At 39.5% G+C, this 22,726-nt stretch overlaps 1 protein-coding gene across 3 annotated transcripts in view; it reads left to right on the top strand.

The window, feature by feature from the left end:
• The window catches only part of sptbn1 (spectrin, beta, non-erythrocytic 1), a 114,676-nt gene that overhangs the window by 40,099 nt on the left and 51,851 nt on the right, over window positions 1–22,726 (top strand). The window contains exon 1 of one of the 3 annotated variants that reach the window (XM_017721912.2): window positions 9,763–10,191. The exons of the other annotated variants lie outside the window; for them this stretch is intronic. Coding sequence (XP_017577401.1) covers window positions 10,083–10,191 — 109 coding nt within the window. The 5' untranslated portion in view covers window positions 9,763–10,082. Of the gene's footprint in view, window positions 1–9,762; window positions 10,192–22,726 lie in introns of those variants that run through there. 3 annotated transcript variants of the gene reach the window in all.

Below are 22,726 nucleotides of genomic sequence, written 5' to 3'. Positions count from 1 at the left end.
AAGGGTTAATTTATCTTGTTTCACTGTAGCATTTTCCAGCATCCTATCAGTCCAGTTATCCGTCAAAGATTTCTCAATCTTTAAAGGGGCACCCCAGCCAAAATGAAAAAATGGAACCCTTGCTTCATCACTGTAAACGTGCCTAACCCTCTGCTACAGCAGTGCCAGATTTGTTGCTACAGTGAGATTTTCTGTATTAAAGACTAGGAAAGTCCTCTTGTGATGATGTATCTTGAAGGTGGGAGGAGCCTACAACTGCTCTGGGGCAGATGTCCCTGCTATTTGGCTAAAACCAAAAGAAGCTAAATGGCTAACATTTCATTATTATGGATTTCTTTTATCACATAGGTTGTATGATTTATTTGTGTAATGCATGCTGGGTATTGTAGTGAGAAAATCATTGATGGAAGCCCACTCAAAAAGGATAATCCATCAGACCAGTTAGGCTGGGGATGCTGTGGCAAATAATATATTAAATGCTAGTTTGGGCAGGAAGGCCCCTTTAAGCAAAACCCCTAAAACTGTTCCCTGGCTAAAAACTGAACAGTGCAACAACTATAACATAACAGATGCAACATCTTCATTCTGAGAGGGTTCTTCAGATATGCAAGTTCTTCTCTTGCATATCTGATCTGACCATTGGTGACTTGGACAGGAAGTGCAATGTAACGCTAGCACACATTCTAGTCCCAGTGGGCCGATAAGGCAGGAATCCCCCCACTAGCAGTTAGCATACCCCACTAATGTGGACCATGTGGCCTGCGATGAGAAGAGCCAAAACTATGACATTCATCCTCCACTGCCTCTCTACTCAGCACTCCACAATTACGGGTTGCCAGATTGAGGCAAAGCGGACTGTCATATTGTGGCTGAAAAAAAAAAATAAAGCGCCCTGATGAGAATTCCCCCAAAAGCTAACTCCAAACAAAAACATGTGTTACATGTATCGACTTTGTTTGTTTGGACGCAGAGGCACAGTTCAGGGAAGAAGCTCAGTTATCACTGCGGTGCATAAAAGTACCTTGGGTTCCATTTAGTGGATTTTTGTTATCTTTGGCCAACATTCAACTAGAATGGAATGCATAACAACTTTCGGTTTCATCACACGTTGCTTCAAGGTCCAAGGTCTCCAAGGAATCTTGGTGAAATCATATGGACTTGAATGCAGGGATAGGGAACTGAGGGCTGGTCTCCAGCAATGTTTGCTAATTTTCCTGCTCTGACAGCACTGCTAAACTGCTAATTACCGTAAGAGATGAGGTACACTTGAGCCTGAGAGGGAGATTCACGACGCAGGCTTCACTCACACTTGAGAATGTGAAAAAATTCTTAAATTCAAACCACCAACGTTAATTTGGTAAATATAGAAAACCTTTTGTTTCCAATTTTGTGTGGGACATTGTCTGTCAGTTTTGCTGCAGCCATTGCTGCAGTGCTGTTCTCCTGTAGCTTGCAGTGGCATCAGGTTCTACATGGCTAAAAATGAGGCTTACGTTGCGGAAAACCTTCAGTCTGGTGGATAAAATGAAATACTACATATAGTAAATTCTGTGTTCATATGAAAGAGGCAAAACTTCAAACAGTTGCTGATTTGGCTAGCAAGAATGCTAGTGCAATAGCTAATTTAGCAGAAGTTCAGAGCTAATCTAATGGAGGTTTTAGTAGGCTACAGATTATATTCCTTTAAATCTTACTCACTCCAGCTGTTAGCTGTTGCGCTAGCTAGCTAGCACAATTGGTGCTCAAACTACAGACAACCGACCATTTGAAGTTTTTTTCTTTTTAAACCATAAAATACAGCATTTTCTGTGTTCAGCAGTTTTTTCTCTAATGAAAGGCTTATTATTTGAATCTGTGTGAAATTAACATGTTCCTAATGGTGTTTACATTTACATTTACAGCATTTAGCAGACGCTCTTATCCAGAGCAACTTAGAAGAAGTGCTTTATCTATCTAGAGAAAGTATCTTTGCTAGTTACCAATAGGTTAGAGAAAAGACAGTCCTGAGCTCAGATACTGCTAGAAACAAAGTCACTGTAGATACCGAGAGAAAAAGGAACAGAGTTAAACTCAGAACTCTGTGCCATTCAATACAATGCAATACAATAAAATACAATGCAATATACTACAATACACAGTGCAATACAATAAAATATAATTGCAGCTTATAATTCAATGTTTACTTTTGCACAGTGCAGGGCCTGCAGCTTATAACAAGGTTTAACCAAAATTCTCCAGGTTTTTTGAGACTTGACTTGGGCTCACACCTCAGAGACTTGAAATTTGACTCAGACTTACATCCCTGAGACTTGACTTCCATGAAGCGACTCATGAACATCTCTGTTCTGAGCAGGAAAATGAGCCAAATGTGCAGTAATCCAGCCCTCTAGGACTGGAGCTCTCTGCCCCTGCTCGGGGAGATGCTCAGTTCTGAATAGAAACCCCTTATAAATTAGTATAGACTGGACTATTGGTGGGTCAGATGTTATTCGCAGTTCTGCTACTTATACTGCAGAAATTGAAGTTAATGGAAATGTTGCAGTGTTGTCACGAGGGGTGGGTCTGTTAGGGACTTTGCTGCTTTTACTACATGCCTCTGTTCTTAATAAATGCTGTTTTTTGTTCTATTGCTTTTTGGTAAGATTAGCAGGAAAATACAGGCTTAATATGTAGTGTTGATCAATATTTATAAGGATTTTACCAAAAATAATGAGTTTGTCCATTTCTGCTAGTGAATGTCCCGGAATTAATAAAGTAACCCACCAAAAGAAACAAGAGAAATCATCTGTAATCTAGTCTAAATATCTAATATTTTTCATTTTGAGGTGGTTGTATGAATATTGCGATTTGCGATTGTATGGATATTGAAATGTTATTCATGTTTTATACTCATAAAATCTTCTCCTTATATTGGCAGATAATTTTGTTGTTTCAAGCACCTAAACCCCAGCACATAGTTAAATAATTAAATTTTGTTGTTTTCATAAAATAAGCATAATTATCTACCAATGTAGTGAGGTAAATTTACTTTAAAAATACTCAAAATAACACATAAAATCTAAAAGTTTAAACTTAAAGTAAAATAAACTTATTCTACTGTGCAATAACGTGGTGACCTGTCCAGAGTATATCCTGCTCCAGCCCCCCCCCATGACCCAGGAGAATAAGCAGTTTAGAAAGTATGTGTTTGTGTAAATAATCTTATCATAAGCTTAGAGCAATGTCAACATGAATAATATTCAATGTATCCACTAGATCTAAGATCATTTGACTTGCCAAGAAATCATTTTCTGCAGTGTGAGTTCCTCTGTTGCTCATTTTTAAACACACTTGACCTGAATTTGGCCGCATCTCGGGCCACGTAATCAATGTGAAGGCATCGCTGTGTCTGGAAAGGCTGAGGATGTTTGGGGAGTGTTTTAGAAGCTTTTTCCTCGAATGGATGTACATTTCTTAGTACAATGGAAACAGCTATGAATTGCCTGTTCCTTCCTTATGGCTTCCTTCCCTGTGTTCATCGGCCAGATGCTAGTAAAACTTTGCTATGGTTATGCTAGCATGCCTGTCTTATAACATCATCGTTCCTACACCCGTTCACCCTCTCTCACACTTCGACCCGCTTTCCTGGCCCGACAGCTGCTACACAGCTTGGATTCGCAGCGCTGACATCAGCGAAGTGAGCTAAGGCCCAAAGAAATGTCGCTGTGACATAGCATTGGCTGTTCTCATTGAAATTGTGCAGATTCGTGAGGCCATTCTGTTTGAGATCTCAATGGACCATCATGTGAAAACTTGTACAGGAGACTGCATTACATGCCTGCCAAAGGGGCTACTGTCCTCTCTGTTGAGGCCTGAATGACCATTGTGGATACGTGTTTATCTCACAAAGGGGGAATTAGCTACGGATCTTTATGTCTCCTTCAGTCATTCTCGCTTCTGCAGTTTTTAGTTTTTGGTGTTTAGTTAAAATATAGAACATTGCTATTATAGCTGTTGTGGGTTTTAACAGAACAGGATACACTACGGTTGATTGATATGGTGCATTTTTTTTTTATTAAATCAGCAGCTGAATCCAGCTTGGTCAGCACACTGCATGATTACTTTCCATGGTAAACTCCATCCAGGTACTTTCTATCCCAGCATATGTGGTCACAGTCAGAGCCTTGCAACTCAAGTTTTATCATTTTTTTTTCTTTTAAAATTCTTTTGAAGTCACTGCCCTTAACAATGTGTGACAGTTCAATTGTGAATGGACCAATAGAAACGGCCCAAAATACCATTAATGATATTTCTATATAAATTACTTGGAATTTCATTGAAAGTTAAAGCAATTTTTTTGTTCTCGTTTTCTATGTTGGAGATTCAAAAGACCATATTACCAATCTTGAGATTTGCTGGGCTTTTTTTCCACAATTTTTTGATTATTGAAAGTTTTCTTGTTGGGATGTAAGCATGACAATCCTTTTTGGGTGAGGGTAAAAATAAATAAATAAATATATAAAATAGAATGCGAGACTGCACAATACATCATAATTTCATTGTTGTTAAGATAGACGTTTCTGTTGTTAAGGGCTGTGATCATAGAACTGATCAAACTAGTTCACCAGTGAAGTGCAAAAGTATGTAGTTAGATTGCTGGGAAGTTAGTGTTAGAAGCCAAAGCTCAAGAACTGCTCTGTCCTGAACTGCTAGTCTGAAAAAATGCTTAAAGCACTGAGGACTATTCGCACTCTCAGTGTTGGATGTAAAATGCATGTGTGGTAAAGTGTATAAAGCAGTAATAGCTACTGTCACAACAAACCTGCATCATCATAAGAAGCTTGTGAATGACTTAAAAATATATTTGTTTGTTGTAGGCATCTATGGAAAATAAAAATATATGTAGTCATTCATTTTTATGCAAACACGGATAGAAAATTAGTTCGATGACTGTTTTTAGACTGAAGTGCTTCAAGGAACTCACATTTCGCAGGCTACAAATTCACCCCAAGGGGGCACTATTAGCATTGATATAGCTTTTGTTGCATCATAAGAGCCGCACTTCTCACCAGTGGCGCTGTGTGTGCTGGTTCAGGCCTAGTTCAGCCTTTTAAGTGTTTATAGACGTCCTTTTACAGAAAGAAGTCAGTATTTTTCCACTTAGCATTGATGGCTTCAGTTGAAAAGCATTGCTGAGCTAGTTTGTGTTTAATGTGAGACCAGATATTCTCTGTAGGGTTTAAATCTAGACCATCAGTAAAAAAAAACATTATATTTTGGACTTGGTTCATTTTGCCCAGGAGTATACATGCAGCATGTCACAGTGTACAGGCTGTCAGACACACAATATTTTAGTTATTATTTATTGCCTCTTATATTTTCATTGTGATATCCAACAGCTTTAATGATACTTCACATTTTATCTCCATATTATACAGCCATAGCTTTGACCAACCCTTCACCTGGAGATCTGCTTTCCTACAGCGTTCAGGTTATAACCTGAACATGCTGCCCACCCACAACTCTGTTAAACAGCGCAAGTGTATCTGGTCCCATCAAGCCAATCTAGCACTTCTGAAGCTAATTAACTGAAGCAGGTGTAGCAGATTGTAGTTGAAACTAGACCCTGCAGGAACTAATAAGTAAACAATGGAAGTATTATATAGTGTTATAGAACCACTAAAGAAAAAAAGTAGTGTATTTTTATCTAGTTGAAAAGAAAACCTGGTTAGAAGATTTACTTGCTTTTACTTCAGTCCGATTCCATGCAGGTCTCTGTGCTTCCACTTCAGACTTATTTAAGTCAAGCAAATGCTTCATTGTGGTGGATGACTAACTCATCGTGCAGGAAGCGTCCCCTCCCTCCTCCACTCAAAGTGAAAGGAGCGCAGAAAAACTTTCTGATGAGGAGCTGTTCCACAGCTACGAGTCAGATACGCTCATGATAGAAAACAGAAGTGCATGTAGAGGTCAGGACAGAGCAGCACTGCCTGTAGGGGTGTGGAGACCACGTGGGTGCCTTGTGACTGCCCAGTGACACAACCACAAGTGTTTCTCCATAATATCCTTCTCAAAGACACCCAGCCAGCCTCGAGCCCCATACCAGTCCTGTGTCTCAAATCCCACGGCCCATAAACCCGTAAACACATAAAAAGCGCATAGTTAAATATTGTGTTATGGAAAAATGAATGGTCATGGGGCTGGTTTCCCTGTGCCACATTTTATTTCTGGTCCTTGTTCTTTGTACTACCAGGCGCTCTTATGAAAGGAACGGATGAGACTCGGTTTGGCTGCACTGCAACAGTATAAAATTCATATGCGAAGAAAGGATAGCTTTTAAATTCTTTTAAGATACCACGTCCCTCGTTCTTGAACAAACAGCCCACCATTGTAGCCATTACACTGCTACATCATAGGGTAATTTTAAACGGTGTCCATTCAGTTTATTCTTAAAGCAGTTTTCTGCATTTCTTGTTTGTGTTTGTTTGCACTTGCTTGTCCTGAACACTCTAAAAATATTATCATTGTTAGTATTATTAATAACATTATTATTGTTGTTCCCAGATAGTTACTCTAATGAATGCTTATGCCAGATCGTGGTTACATTGCATCTTCAGTGCATCGTAAACAGTAAAAAAAAAAATACAAGCATTATTTAAGGGCCAAAAGGCAGACGGGCTCCTCTAATAATACTCACAGTTGAATTAGTTATAATAATAACTAACTGCAATAATAAAAACTGCAATAATAAAAGTAAAATATGTTGCATATATCTCTTACCAGCTGCAGAAGTCTGTGTTTAAGCTAAAACTGTGTAGTATTAAACCAAGTTTGGGAAAGTGAATGTGCGCCACTGTTAGCTTGTCACTAATATGGCAGTGCAAATTTCTTAGAGACTGAATCTCACAGCTAGCTGAAGTGAGCATAATCGTGAGTCCCCATCACAAAGTGAGTTTTTACATTGAATTCTATTACACAATGACATAAATAACAATAAACTAGTTGAGCTAATTATACTGAATGTTTTGTTTTATTGTTACATTATTGTTAAGTATTACAGTAGTCATGCAATAAGGTGATACAACATAGTCTGCCTGTACAGTAAATATTTTCCCTGAATTCAGAGAAAATATTCAGGGATTTGACATGAAACTGTAAAACACATTAACAGTACCATACTGGCTTGTGCACAGTGCTTCATTACAGAAATCACAGAAATTTATTACAGTGTAGATCTACATCATTGGCACAGAATGAGCTAGAAGCTACGATATGGCTCATAATTCTCATAATGAGAATAAACATCTGGGGGACGACATTTGGATCTTTTGGGCTGAGTTGCACCGCAGACAATGGTACTTAACGTAATATTATTGTACCTTTTGTAGTTCATTTGCAGTCATGCTTCAGACGCCTGCAGAATCCCCTGACTCTTTGTTCATTGTGAGATTAACAATGTTTCAAGCACCATTCCCTTTAGTATAATGTCCTCCTAAAATATGTCCCAGAATAGATCTCTGCAAATATCTCATCTGCCGTTTTTTCACAGCCCCTCTCTCTGTCCGCCCAGGCGAAAGAAGGAATGATTCTGCTCTGTGTCCCGGTAGGGGACGGAGGCTTGACAGGATGCTTATGGAGACATTTATCATCAGCTCATTAATCATAAGGAAAGTTTCCCTCTATGAAATCCTCTAGTGAGAGGAGTTGAGTGCAAGAGTGGAGCCCCATCACGAAAGGCCCAGCTTGTGCTCTCAGAGGAACTCTAGCACTAAAGAGAGTTGGGTATTATTCCAGTAAAGTGTTGGGTACTTACTTACTTGGAGGAATGTGGAATTTAATACGTCCCATGCCGATGTGTATGAGGGAGGGTCTCTCGGTGTGTTTGGAATAAAGATATCAAAGTGCATCAGCACATCATGATGTATTTTTGGGAAAGTTGAAATTTAACTGCTTAGATTTTTGGAAATTTGCAAAAGATCATGATCAGTTTACATGAAAAAGAGTATGTTGTTGTGAAAAACATAACGGCAGTTTAGTTTAAAATCTCAAACTTTATGAATGTTTGAAAAGGATACACAGTGATATCGGAATCATATCAGTATCTGCTTAGGAAGAAATCGGCATCAGATAGATTTTTAAGTTTTGACAAACAGTTTAATCCAATATTTGATGACTAGATGATACTGGGTTGCAGTGATGCTGGCTAATGTCTGCAGGTTAGTCATTTTACTGCATTTGTAATCCTACAGAAATTAATGTTATCATCAGCCAGAGGAGCAACAGATATGTACCTCCGAAATATTGGATATCGGCCTCAACTCACAATTCCCATACCAATGCATCCCAAGTTTTAATCTTGAAAATTTCTTTTGCTGGGAAAAGTAATTCCACCACAAGTGGTGTGTTGCCTAGGAAGCAGCTGTTGTTTTTACTCATACATGTTTGGGGAAAAAAAACAATAATCAAAAAAGTGTGATCAAAATGAATAGTATAACAGTAGTTGATAAAGTATGTGGTCATTTTTGGCCAAAATAAAAATTCGGGCTATGTTTAAATGTAAAATATAAAACAGTAATACAAAGATTATTATTTAAAATTAATATTATTATTTGTAGTAGTGGTACTGTTAGTGTTATTTTCCTTTTTTCTCCCAAATTTTTTCCCCAATTTTAGTCATCCCATCAATTCTACCCACTAGTTAGGACTCCCCCAATGACACAATACCACCAGCACTAGGAGGGTGAAGACTCCCACAAGCTTCCTCCAAGACCAGGGAAGCGCCACCACATCTTTTCTAACTTATTTACTATATTCCTACAAATACCAACATAATTAAATGGATCATGTTAAAGTTGAGATTTCACGATTTCGTGAATCATTTCCTAAAGAATTGTAGCTGAATTGAATCTTGAATTTGGAGGTCAAATATTTGCACTAGCTTCTAAAAGAGTGTCCAGCTCTAGTCCTGAATTTAACAGTTTGGTGATTTCCCTGCTCAAACACATCTGATTCAACTCTTCAGTTAGGTACTAGGTTTGCTAGATGTATTTGAGCAGGGAAATCACCAGATTGTGTTGGACTCTGGAATTAGACACCTCTGTGCTACAAAGGAAGGCACAAGTTAGGAGGGGGGAACTGGATAACTGAAGCAGGATGTGTGCAAACAAGCTTTTAGACAGGACATCAGTTACTCTAACATCCCAAAAAAGGGATTTAGTGCTCCTCATCATGGCATATTTCAGTCTTTCTTGACTCCAAACAACAATGCAGGGAAGCTGGCCTGCATCCTGTACAGCTCGCAACCCCCGTCTTCTCTGGAGGTTTGGTACATTCCACCTCCTCCTTCTTTCCTTCTCTCCGCCTACTGCCTTCTTTATGGTAATACGGTGGTGAGATCATTGCTCTACACACACCAATGACTGGACCTGTGTTGAAATTACAACCCCACGTTCTCCTCCCATCTCCTGGGAAAGGTGTACTGAGTGGGACAGAGACCCTTTCATTGCCCATTACATTTTTTTAACCCCTACACACCAAGCACATCTTTGGCTGGCTCGAGTAGTACATGGTGCTAAAATGATATGCAGCTTTCACTCGCTCCCACTCCACCCCCTCATCTAACTGCTGTCTGAATGAGTAAAAGCTTTCGGGTGAAAGAGTGCCCTCCCCTCTGCTGCGCTTGCGACAGAGAAGGGTTGTGGGTGTGTGCATTTTAGGGGAGGGGGTAGAGGCTACTTTTGAATGGCCAGGGAGGGAAGACAGAAGAAGAACAATCGGGGTAGAAGCAGCATGCTAACCCCCCCTCCTTCTGGGACGTGTCCCGCCGTATTATTGCCTGCTCCTCGAGCGCTGGACTGGGCTGAACCCTAACAGACTGGCCCCTCTCTTCTCCTCCGGATATCTTTTCTTCAAACTTGTGGTGGAAAGAGAGGGAGGGACTGGAGTGTGAAGGAGAAAGGAAAGTGCAGCGGACCTCTCCTTCCCTACCCTACCCTTTCCTTCCCTTCCCTCCGTTTTTCTTGTCTTGCGTTCTTGCTTTCCTGTGGTTTTCCTGGGACCTTTTGGGAGGAATTAGGATCTAGTTTCCCTACAACTGAGGGAGCATGGATGCAGAATGGGGGTCTGGCGGGGACCTCTATCAGGGGGCTGGTTACACTGCTCAGATGCCCTTCAACTACAACCAGCTGGATGGACGTTTCAAACAGCTGCAAGGTAAGGCAACATCTGCAGGTAAAGCTTTCCGTATCCGTGCAATACTGCAGCAAATTCCGAAGCTCCTTGGGTGAACATGGACGTGCTGCAGTTCTGGTACCACCTAAGCTGAGAAGAGCAAAAACAGAGCAACCCTGACTCTTTGTTTTGCTGTGGTTCAGTGCCTGTAACTGATCCACATGGACCTGCTACAGTTCCATCACCTCCTAAGATAAGCGGGGAGACCAAAAAGGAGCAGTCCCGGCTCTTTGTTTTGCTATTTTTCCATGTTGTTTAGAGCCTGTAGCTGGCCCATAATCCTAGAAAGGGGGGACCAAGGGAGGAGATAGATGCAGCATGTCTACTGCTTTTGCTGGAACCGTCCAGGAGAGGATGAGTTTCAGACTGGATTAGTAAGAAGGGATTTGAAGCTACGACATAAAGGAGAATAATTACTCTGGGTTTGTGTTTCTCTGTGTGTGAAAGGCAGCTTTTCATTACAAACATTCCGTGACTATGTTTGGCTCCCCCTCCCCAAAGTACAAGCGGCGCCCAATGCCGATGGGCTAAGTCAATAAAAGGGCCGCTTAGTCTGAATGGGCCGTCGTACACAACAATGGCAGGCCAAGGAAGGTGGGAGTGGCTGTTTTGTTCTTGCCTTCACAATTGTGCTTACTTCTTGGTACCAGTTTACTTGGGCATATTTGGGCACATTTGGGCGCAATAGCCGTTCATGGCGTTGCCTTTGAACGTCACCCTTTTCTACTTAATGTAGGCATGACAAAAGAGCTGCTTTAGCACTGCAGTTCTTTTGTTATTCCTGAGTGCTGAAACATTGCCAGTGGTAAAGTAATGCAGGTATAGGCCTGGTCCTAATAGTGATAAAAGCAAAGTACTTCCTTTAATTTGGACTGTCTTTTCCAAATGAAAAACAATGGGCATTGCTGGATGGCTAGTTTATAGATGATTTGATTCATGGCAGGGTAGGATTGATCAGTGGGAGTGCTCTAGGCTATCCTAACACACTCAGCAATTTCATGGTTTTAAGCTATTACATTGCTTTGTCCTTGCAGTAGCTTTCACCCATGCCAAGGTCCTTTTTTTTTCTTTTTTTTAAATAAAAAAATGAGTCGTCAATACTTCATTTGTTTTTGATTAAACTAAAAATACCAGATCACATTGTGTAACCATTTTGTGGCAAATGGACAAATGGTAGTTAGGAAAGTCAGAGACCACCATTAATTTGTTTTACAGCCAAGATGGCCAAGTATGTTTTTCAGTGTCAGAAAAAAGAAAACATATTTAACAGAAAGTATAAATTCCTAAATATAATTTTACATTTTCATTATTCACCCTTTGCCTTTATTATAACTTTCAGTTTTTTAAAGAAATCTGGAGTGATTGTTTCCATACCTTCAAGGTTCTGTCTTAGAAGCTGGTTGGATTTTTGGCATCTCGTGGTCCAACTTGCTCCATCTTTTGATGTTCTGGTTTTGATGTTCTGGTGCATATTTTCTTATTTTTTTGTCGATTTCCATCTCTTCTCACAATGGAAGGATTGAAAGAAACACCTATTGATTTCGTCCTGTATCTCATAGATCCAAGTACTTTTTTTGACAGTGACAGTTTTGGTGATCCGCCAGGTCTTGCACTGTTGTTAGGAGTGCTTTTTTATAACTTTGGGTCATTTTTTAACTCAAAATTTCCTTTGGTCTTCCTCTTCTGTATGTCAGCGTATTATATTATATGTGCTCAGAATATCTTCTGAAAAATACTTAATGTACTTAATGGCCATTTTGACTGAAAATGTAAAAAATGAATGGTCATCTCTGACTTTGGCCTAGCACTGTATCTCACATTAACATACATTTAAATTTACATTGCTGTATATTTTAACTGTGCTGTAGACTCAATATATTCAAAGAACGTCCCTCATGTCAGAAAAAGAAGGCTGGTTCTGGGACATTATTCAGAGCCACTGCTGAGGTCACTGTGCTATGGAGATGGAGGAATCAGAGGTGTAGAAGACATTAAGCCCTTCTCAATCTCTGTATCTCACAGGCTCGGAAAGTGCTGGACATGCTCTTACTAGCTAATCAGTAAACCTTCCCGCTAACCCCACCCTTCATCATAAAGCATTTAACAGCAAGAATCACAAAGAAGATGACTTGACCTTTCATCTGCGTCTGTTTGGGTGGTTCGCCCTGCATGAGTCATTAAAAAATCAGGCTCTGATCAGATCCCAATAAAAGCACTTCGGAGTATTGAGTAGCCGTCTCCAAACTGTGTTTGTTTATAAATTCCTTCCTTTTCTTTCTGGCTTTGAAGTGACTAATGAATCATACAAATGCTGTGTATTGGTTTCTTCTTGAATGACAACAAAGATATATTGATTAGCCATGTTAAACGTGACATTCCTCCTCCTTCTGATATGACATCCTTATAAATTTCCATCTGTACTTACTGTTTCCTGTGATTATCATCAGTTTTCCTCAGTCCTGTTTCTCATGTTATGTGTTGATGGCAAGATTCTTGGAATTCACTTTGCACTTCTTCACTGCTTGAGGGACGTATCTGTCAACGAAGGATGAGATTGAACCTGTCAGTCAGTTGTGGAATTGAAATAAATGACAAATTAATTAAGCTCGGTATAGTTATGGGTGGCTACATAGGCTTTAAACTAACAAAAAAAATATGTACTATGTAATCTACTGTAATAACTATTCAGTACTGCCTTTTTACAGGCCGTATACTTTCTTCTATGTGGTATTTCTTTTACTTTTGTCATATTTGTTTTTAGCTTTTCGTCCCTTTGTTCAGACAGAACTATATAGTGCATGGACACTGGAAATTGGCTATTTCTTTTTTGGTCACCGCTGTGCAGCTGAACCTTGTGAATCTGCATAAATTTGAAGCCAGCTCAACTTTTCTCATCGCATCGTGAGTCATGTTTCTGCCACTTGCTATTCCAAATCCCTCATACATATTTTCGGTACCCCTCATTGAAAAGGCTTGACGAATTTGCAGTAAATATCAATCAATCAATCATCAATCAGAATTTCAAATAACTACTCATGACTACTCTTAATAAACTTAATAAGCTCTGTATAGTTCAGTAGATGCTGGCTGGCTGTGTAGCTGACGAACGGCAAAATAGACTAGCTTGCTGTAATTGTGATTCAGTTCTGTCTTGTAACTGTCTAGGAAAACAGACAATGTCAGAGACTTTCTGCCATGACAAAGCTAAGATGAACTTTTTCTTGTCCATGTCGTCCAGACAGAACTGTGTAGCCACATACTCATTGTGCATGGACAGTGATGCTCTTGCTTGATTGGTCAGCATTGTGCAGCTGTGGTGTGAAATTTGCATTAAAATTGAAGCCAACTCAACTTTTCTCGCTGCACCGTGAGTCAAGTTCATGCTTCTCACAATCCCACACTTTTTCATTACCCCTCATGAAAATGAATGGGGTGAAATTCAGACATTGAATTTGCATACAGTAGACACAATGAATCAATACTTCAAATATCTTGGGTCAACCATCCAGAGCAATGGACAGTGCAAAAAAGAGGTGAGGAAGAGGGTGCAGGCAGGATGGAGTGGGTGGAGACGGATGTCAGGGCTGACGTGTGACAGAAGTATAGCAGCAAGAGTGAAAGGGAAGGTTTACAAGACAGTAGTGCGTCCTGCTATGATGTATGGTTTGGAGACTGTGGCTCTGTCTAAAAGACAGGAGGCTGAGCTGGAGGTGGCAGAGATGAAGATGCTGAGATTTTCGTTGGGAGTGACAAGGATGGACAAGATTAGAAATGAGCAGATCAGAGGGACAGTGAAGGTGGAGCAGTTTGGAGATAAAGCCAGAGAGGCCAGGTTGAGATGGTTTGGACATGTGTTGAGGAGGAATAGTGGTTATATCGGGCAAAGAATGTTGGAGATGGAGCTGCCGGTTAGAAGGAGAAGAGATAGACCTCAGAGAAGGTTTATGGATGTAGTGAAGGTGGACATGGAGATGGTTGGTGTGAAAGTAGAGGAGGCAGTGGATAGGGCAAGATGGAGGCAGATGATCCGCTGTGGCGACCCCTAAAGGGAGCAGCCGAAAGAAAAAGAAGAAGAAGAAGACACAATGAATCAATTAGTCATGGATTTCGAATACATTTCAAATCAGTTATTTTCTCAAGGTTACTCTCATGAACCTAAAAAGCTCATTATAGTATATATGATGGCTGGATACAAAAAATAAGTATCAATGCTATGATTTGTGATCTGCTTCTGTCTTTTAACTGTCTGTGAACACAGTGTCACAGAGTTTCTGCCACAGACTTTTGATTTTGTATTCGTTTTGAATTGTACGTAATGAGAAACCCAGACACAACATGTTATTAACTTTTCATCCATGTCGTCCAGATAGAACTATGTAGGCACATGCTTGTGCACGGACATTGATGCATTTGTTTGATTGGTCAGCGCTGCGTGGCTGCCGCGTGAAATATGCATAATGTTGAAGCCAACTCAACTTTTCCAGGTGTAGTGGACATGTACCGTCAGTCCTACTTCTGTTTATCAAGGGGAGTCCAGTCTTTTAGCTCAAATCAGAAGCTGCTAGCTCAGAGTTCTCTCCTTTCCTAGAGGTATACAGTCTTTCCTAGTACATCAACCAAATTGTTGCTGTTGGAACAAAACCTGGAATCTCCAAAATGGTAACTTTTCATGAGTAGGACAAACATTTGTGACTTATAATGGAAGGTTATGTTATAAACCATCTTTTCCCAAATAATATGTCCATTTCTATTGATTGTGTTTACCAATTATGCCAAGCAAACAAAATGGAAATACAAGGTTTTATTCTGGCAATATGTTGAAGGCATGATCTGAACTAGTAAACGGTACATGATAGAAGTGCTCCATCACCATGACACAGTGATGGCACTGAGACTAGATTCCAGGCTAACTGATATGTGCAGTTCTAAATGCTTGAAGTCAAATATAACAAGGTAAATTTAAAAAAAACATACTGTCCGTGCTAACCCGTTCGCCAGATTTTCTGGACTGCATAAATCAGCCAAGATAAATGACTGGACTTGGACCACATCTACTGCTATTGTCAAGGTCTAGAGACTAACCAGAGCAGCCCAGAACAAATTACTGCTGGCCTATAGCTTCAAGTTCACTATGAGGGAACATTCTGAAGCTGGCTAAATGTGCAAATATTTAAAAAACAAACACTTCATAACAAAAATGTATTTTGCCTGTGAGGGTTAATAGTAATAGGTAAACCAGCTTTGCTCTCAGGTTTATTGCAGATATCATTTTAAGTAGCAAACCCCTGATGAAGCACATTATGGATACTGAATTGCACTGATGGCTGCATTAGCATACCTGATCTGTAGTGCTAACCGGTTTTAAGCATGGCTAGATGCCACCAGGCACGTCTGGACAGCACCTCATAGCGGCTTTTATAACTGAGCTGAGAGCGGGCTGTGAAGGAGCTTGCAGGATCTGTGCTGAAGCGCTGCTTTTGTCCTTCACACGTAGCCCTGCCAAGCCACCTCTCTCACAGTCTGGTCTGCTCAGTGACCTTCTGTTGGGTTGCTGGCAGGACCACAGCCTCCAAGAATGAGGCACGGAGCCTCAAAGGGCTGTGAATGAGCCAGGAGGATTAAGTTAGTCCCAGCACGTGTCTGGGTAGACTTCTTGATTTGGGTAAATTCACAGCAGAATATCCTCACTATCACAACAGTTATCAGCAGTAACACAGCATTATATAAATAGATGTTATTTTTTGCCCTCAGTTCAGAGAAATTCTGTCAAAACTTTGAATCTTGCATTTAATAGTACATTTGTGTTGGGACGTCAAAAAGGAGTCCATTTTTGTTATTTCTTTGCTTTCTTACAAACTTAAATGTCTGGTTCCATTGACTGACACTAAAAAAGGGTTTTCCTTCTCCTGTAAAGTTATCATCTTGGACATTGGATTTCTTCCAACAGCAGCAACATATTGATAAATTATAACCAAACAAAAACCCTTGACTTTTACAACAGAAGGAAAAAGCATTCTTAACTTTTAATGGAAGTTAATGCAGCAGTTATTTCTTCACTGTGAAGTGTACACATTGTTCACCATACAATGTGAAGAGCACCTGGCATCTTCAAATGGTGTAAAAAAAGTTTTGATACGACAATGTGTGCCTACTGAAAGAGAAGACTTCGCTACAGGAATTCAATTTGGCTAAATGCCACACAAGAATGATGTAATCGTACAATATGCTGACGGAAAGGGTGGAAAGCTGCAGAGGTCACGCTTTGCTACTCTGAAGAGATCAGAGGAGAACAGTGCATTCAGTTCACTGAGAGCGACACATCAAAGTCCTCCACTTTCCTAATCTCCAGTCCCGGTAGAGACAGACAGCACTGGCAGCTGCAGGTCTCCTGTACAACATGACTCTGCAATCACTGCACATCCAGTGGCTTTTACATTTATTTTTATTATTATTATTATTATTATTTTTATTATTATTATTTTATTTTAAATAAATCTTTCTCTCACTCATACTGTCTTTTTGATGCAGTTGAAAATAATTTTTTAATCAAGACTTAAATAGATTGACATTTTAGTCACGTCCCAGTTTTATTCATGTTCATTTCCACCTGCTGGCTAGACCACCCTGATCACCCCTCTGCAGTGCTTCCAAGTATAGAGAGTAAAGGCTAGCAGGTGCGTTCTTTAAGTAACTTGAAGCAGCTCAACATCTTTTTCAAACTGTTCCTAATCAAGCATCACTGGACAGCTCAACATGCTTGGAGGAGATTGCTAACTGCTAATTTTGTTATGTGAGTACTGTAACGTCTGTCTTGTTACATCAGCTAATTCTGTCCCATTCTGCAACGTCAATTCTAGAACATCAGCTAGTTCTGTACCGTAATTTGTTATGTCAGCTAATTCTGTTGTGTAAGGTCAAGGTTTAAGGTCAATTCTGTAACGTCAGTCCTGTTATGTCAGCTAATTCTGTCTAGTTCTGTAATGTCAATTCTATTATGTCCTGCATCGGTTCTGTTACTTCACTTAATTCTGTCAAATTCTGTAATGTCAGTTCTGTAACATCAGCTAATCATGTCCAATTCTGCAACGTCAGCTAATTCTGTTCAATTCTGTAGCCTCAATTCTGATATGCCAGCTTATTCTGGCCAATTCTGTAATGTCAGTCTTGTTATGTCAGCAACCTCAGTACAAGTTCTGTAACATTAATTCTGAAACATCAGCTAATTCTGTCCAATTCTGTAATGTCAATTCTGTAACATCAAGTATTTCTATTCAGTTCTGTAACATAATTTCAGTTACCTCAGCTAATTCTGTCCAATTCTGTAACATCAATTCTGTTGTGTCAGATAATTCTATTCAACTCTATACCATCAATTCTGTAACATCAATTCTGCAACATCAGCTAATTCTGTAACTTCAGTTCTGTTGTGTCAGCTAATTCTATTCAACTATATGCCATCAATTCTGTAACATCAATTCTGCAACATCAGCTAATTCTGTAACTTCAGATCTGTTGTGTCAGCTAATTCTATTCAACTATATACCACCAATTCTGTAACATCAATTCTGCAACATCAGCTAATTCTGTAACTTCAGTTCTGTTGTGTCAGCTAATTCTATTCAACTATATACCATCAATTCTGCAACATTAGCTAATTCTGTAACTTCAGTTCTGTTGTGTCAGATAATTCTATTCAACTCTATACCACCAATTCTGTAACATCAATTCCGCAACATCAGCTAATTCTGTAACTTCAGTTCTGTTGTGTCAGCTAATTCGATTCAACTATATACCACCAATTCTGTAACATAAATTCTGCAACATCAGCTAATTCTGTAACTTCAGTTCTGTTGTGTCAGCTAATTCTATTCAACTATATGCCATCAATTCTGTAACATCAATTCTGCAACATCAGCTAATTCTGTAACTTCAGTTCTGTTGTGTCAGCTAATTCTATTCAACTATATACCACCAATTCTGTAACATCAATTCTGCAACATCAGCTAATTCTGTAACTTCAGTTCTGTTGTGTCAGCTAATTCTATTCAACTATATACCATCAATTCTGCAACATTAGCTAATTCTGTAACTTCAGTTCTGTTGTGTCAGATAATTCTATTCAACTCTATACCACCAATTCTGTAACATCAATTCCGCAACATCAGCTAATTCTGTAACTTCAGTTCTGTTGTGTCAGCTAATTCGATTCAACTATATACCACCAATTCTGTAACATAAATTCTGCAACATCAGCTAATTCTGTAACTTCAGTTCTGTTGTGTCAGCTAATTCGATTCAACTATATACCACCAATTCTGTAACATCAATTCTGCAACATTAGCTAATTCTGTAACTTCAGTTCTGTTGTGTCAGCTAATTCTATTCAACTATATACCACCAATTCTGTAACATCAATTCCGCAACATCAGCTAATTCTGTAACTTCAGTTCTGTTGTGTCAGATAATTCTATTCAACTCTATACCATCAATTCTGTAACATCAATTCCGCAACATCAGCTAATTCTGTAACTTCAGTTCTGTTGTGTCAGATAATTCTATTCAACTCTATACCATCAATTCTGTAAAATCAATTCCGCAACATCAGCTGCTTCTGTCCACTTTTCTAACATCAGTTCTCTAACATCAACTCTGTAATGTCAATCCTGTTATGTCAATTGTCCTATCAGCTAACGAAGCCAGAGCTTAGATGGTTGCTTTACTCAGAAGCCTCTGATTGGCTTCAACGGCTGTAGTTATTTGTGAATGTTTGATTGTGCAAATTCATCCTTGATGGATCAGAGATGCTCAAAACACATAATAAAACATTCACCGATTGATTGGAGGCTTATTTATATATTGCAGCTGTATCAGCATGTGTGTATTTCCTGTCGGAATAATAATTAGGGAACGATACGTTGCGCAGCCCAATCACTCGGCATGTGCATCTGTTCCCTCACACAAAGCAGACTTCTGCCTCTACATTTTACCCTACACTGCCTCACAGCCTCGCTGACTGTATTAGCTCTATTCAGCTGCTGGAGCAAAGGGACTGATTCTGCAGGCATGTCATGACACTCCACTGAGTAGAACAAGCTGGATAACCCCATTATCTTCTTGCATGTCCACATCCTGTGGGATATTATTCAGCAGATATGTAAAAAATAATGCAGTTACATTATATGAGTTACTATTACAGGAGTGAGGAATAGAGTAACCCAGCTGTGAGCATTAAGGGCTTAAGTGTTTAAACTCTAAGGGTTCATAGACTTCAGTTGCTCACTGTCATATCTATATGACTTACGTATAAGAGTTTCATAGCGGTTACTGAATAGTTCATACCAGATACATAAAAAGCTTTAAAGGGGAACGCCACTGATTTTAGTAAATTTCTGCGTAATTATAATGTTAACATATGAAAGTCATTCACATCAGTTTGATGTGAAATAAGTCATTCTTGCAAAACGTATAGAGTCAGATTTATTCACAGTGGTGGTGATAAGAACCAGATGTCTGAGGAGTTTAATGTCTTTAAAATGTGTCTGTTTTGGATAGTAAATAAAATGGCTTTGTTTGTGTTGTAGACATCACAAACCCTGATTCCCACCATCACCACTGTAAAGAAGTTTCTCTATGAGCCATTTTTTAAATTAGCTGGAATTCCCCTCTAAGGTTAATAAATGAATGGTAAGCCCGCCGATCAAAGTGCTCATGTTGCGGAAAACCAAGTTGGCTTAGAGTGAAAGAGCTTGTTGTAGAATGTAAACATGGTCTGAAAACTGACGCTCTCCAGTTTGTAAGGTCCAAATATGTAATTGAAGCTACTAGAACAGCATGTTTTGAGTTTACTGTTATTGTTAATTAAACGTATTAATTATTATATGTAGCCCAACTTTCCATTGTAACGTCTGGACGCAAATGATGGTGAGGTTATTCTCTGTCCCTTCTTCTCTAAAACTTTCAGAATCACCACCGCAAGTTGACTGAATATAAACCAAACAACAGCCATCATTTTTTGTTATGAAATGAAAGCATACAAATATTTGAGTCTGGCCTCAGGGGACATTGGAAATTTGGAACAAATAAACATTAAGAAATACCCAACTATGCCATCATGGAAAGGGTGTGTTAGATCGTCAAGCGACAGTGAACAGAATTTATTAAGCATGTAGAGAAATGACTTATTCTGATTGGAGGTTTTATTGATAGTCAGTCATGACAGAAGTTCAGTTTTCAGTTACCTCAGATGGAGGCATTGCACTCAGCTGATTTCCAGTCCACCTTACCCCGAAACTCAGACAAGACCAAGTTAAAATGACCCAGACAGGACCGTTCATTTACAGTCTCTAGACCGATGTACATTATAAGTTTGTATTATGAAGACAGAATCTCTGCCTAAATGTGTGGTTGGTCAGTGTAGTGGTTAACCTCTTCCTTCTACGCTGTAGACTAGGGTTCAATCCCCACCTTGGCAAAACACCCTACACTATACCAGTAAGAGTCCTTGGGCAAGACTCCTAACACCACCTTCGCCTGTGTAAAAAGACCAAACTGTAAGTCGCTCTGGATAAGAGCGTCTGCCAAATGCCGTAAATGTAAATCTCGGTCAGTTTGCTAGCTTGTTTTTCCTCACTTTCTCTTGTGGTTGAGTTCACAGAGTTGCTTGTGACCTCATGACCTCTCGTGGTTCAATTCACAGAGCTGCTAAATGTTGCTGAGTGTCAGCCGTATGCAAACAAATGCGATCAATGGGCCTAATTGGTCACAGCTGAACATGCAGTTGTACATCGTAAACCTGAAACCTGGCCTTCAGCATTGTTTCCTCACAAAGCTTTTTCAGGCACGTAGTCCATCCTTCACTCATTCGGTCAGAAGCGTGTGGTAGTGTTCCCTCCACAGCTGCCATGTCACCATTTTAAGTAGGCTTACAGTTGTGTGCAAAAGTTTGGGCGCCCCTTTGACATGACATGATTTGTTGTGTTACACAAGAAAGTGGTTCTAGGTAGAAGCATGAACAATCAAAGACCCATTTGAACCATGAAAGGGTTCTGCAAGATTGATGGAAAATGTGCTGTAGGTGGCTCTGTGTTGCACCTTTTGAAAAGGGTTCTGTATAGCACCAAAAAGGATTCCTCTGATGCTACAAGTTGACCTTGTAACAATAGAAGACCATCTACAGCACATTCTCCATCAATCTCACAAATCCTTTTATGATACAAAGAACCCTTTAATCATTCTAATCCCTTTAATCGTTTTTTGAGTGTTTATGATTCTATATAGAGCCACATTCTTTATTAAAGAACCCTTGAAGAACCTTCTTTTTAGGACTGTAGTGAATCTACTCTGTGGTGAACATGTTAGTTTGTGTAGGTGCTTGTGCAAACATAAACACATGAGCACCGATGTAAAGACACAAAGCAGCACAGAACAAACATAAACATGCCCCAGTGTTTTGTCACAGTCTATTTTATTTCCTGTCAGGAAGAAATTCCAGGACTCGTCTTGAGTGAAAAGTGGGAGAGATCGGCCCACACTTGATTTGTGTTTGCGCTCACTCTCTAAACTCGGGGCCGTGATCTCAGCGGCCTGTCTGCGTCTTTAATGCACAGGAAGTCTGAGAAATTCCATTCTTCTGAGCCTCACGCCACAGGATGCTGTTACATCAGAGAGAGAGAGAGGAAGCCACCCCTGGACTTCACAGAGAGACCCCCAGAGCTCCTTTAGAATGACTGACAAGGCCAGAGATGGATCACTCTGATTACTTTTTAAAAGCAGAGCTAATATGTGGGCAGTTCTGCAGGATGAAAAATGTTTTTCTTTGCTGAGAGTTCATATTAAAGTACTTGGAAAAATGTGGAATCTCTATTCAAACAGGTGGAATCGATTTGGTTACAGATTATTCTGACCTTGTGGTAGCAGCTTTACAGGTTTCCGGTATTTAATAAGAGGCTGAAGTTTTAGAATTTTAGAATGCCCTTTATTTAATCATTTATAACTTCTTTTCACTCCACAAATTCCTTGAACTGTTCAAACAATAAACCTAAAAACCCTTTAAAAGAATGTTGAGGTGAAAAATCTAATTTATAGCTAATGTAGTCGATCAGCTGAGATGTTTGGTGCCCAAATTTTGCTTCTTTAGCTACAAGGCTAACATAGCAGGTAAAGAGTTATTTTGAGGATGTGTTTACTGAAATAATTTGGGTGACTATTGACATCTAGTGTTTGCTACCATCAGTACCCTTTTAGCTCCAGCACTGGATCTTCACTAGCAAAATGTGGACACTAAACATGTCTTGGCTGATCATCATGAGTAAGTGGTATTTTTTCACCAAACGGTTTCTTTGAATCCACATTGTGTATAAACTTGCCTCCGTTTTTGCCAGTTTTTTAACCATTTGAAAATGTGAGTTGCTCTTTACATCATGTAACCTTTTCATGACTAGACCAGTGGAAATGGTACAGTATTACATGGAATGAGATCCTGTTACTTTTGCTTATGTTAAAAATTAGATATGTTTTT

This window comes from Pygocentrus nattereri, chromosome 15 (genome assembly GCF_015220715.1).
Source record: "Pygocentrus nattereri isolate fPygNat1 chromosome 15, fPygNat1.pri, whole genome shotgun sequence".
NCBI classification, from domain to species: Eukaryota; Metazoa; Chordata; class Actinopteri; order Characiformes; family Serrasalmidae; genus Pygocentrus; species Pygocentrus nattereri.
This window is presented reverse-complemented; position numbering and strand designations above follow the sequence as displayed.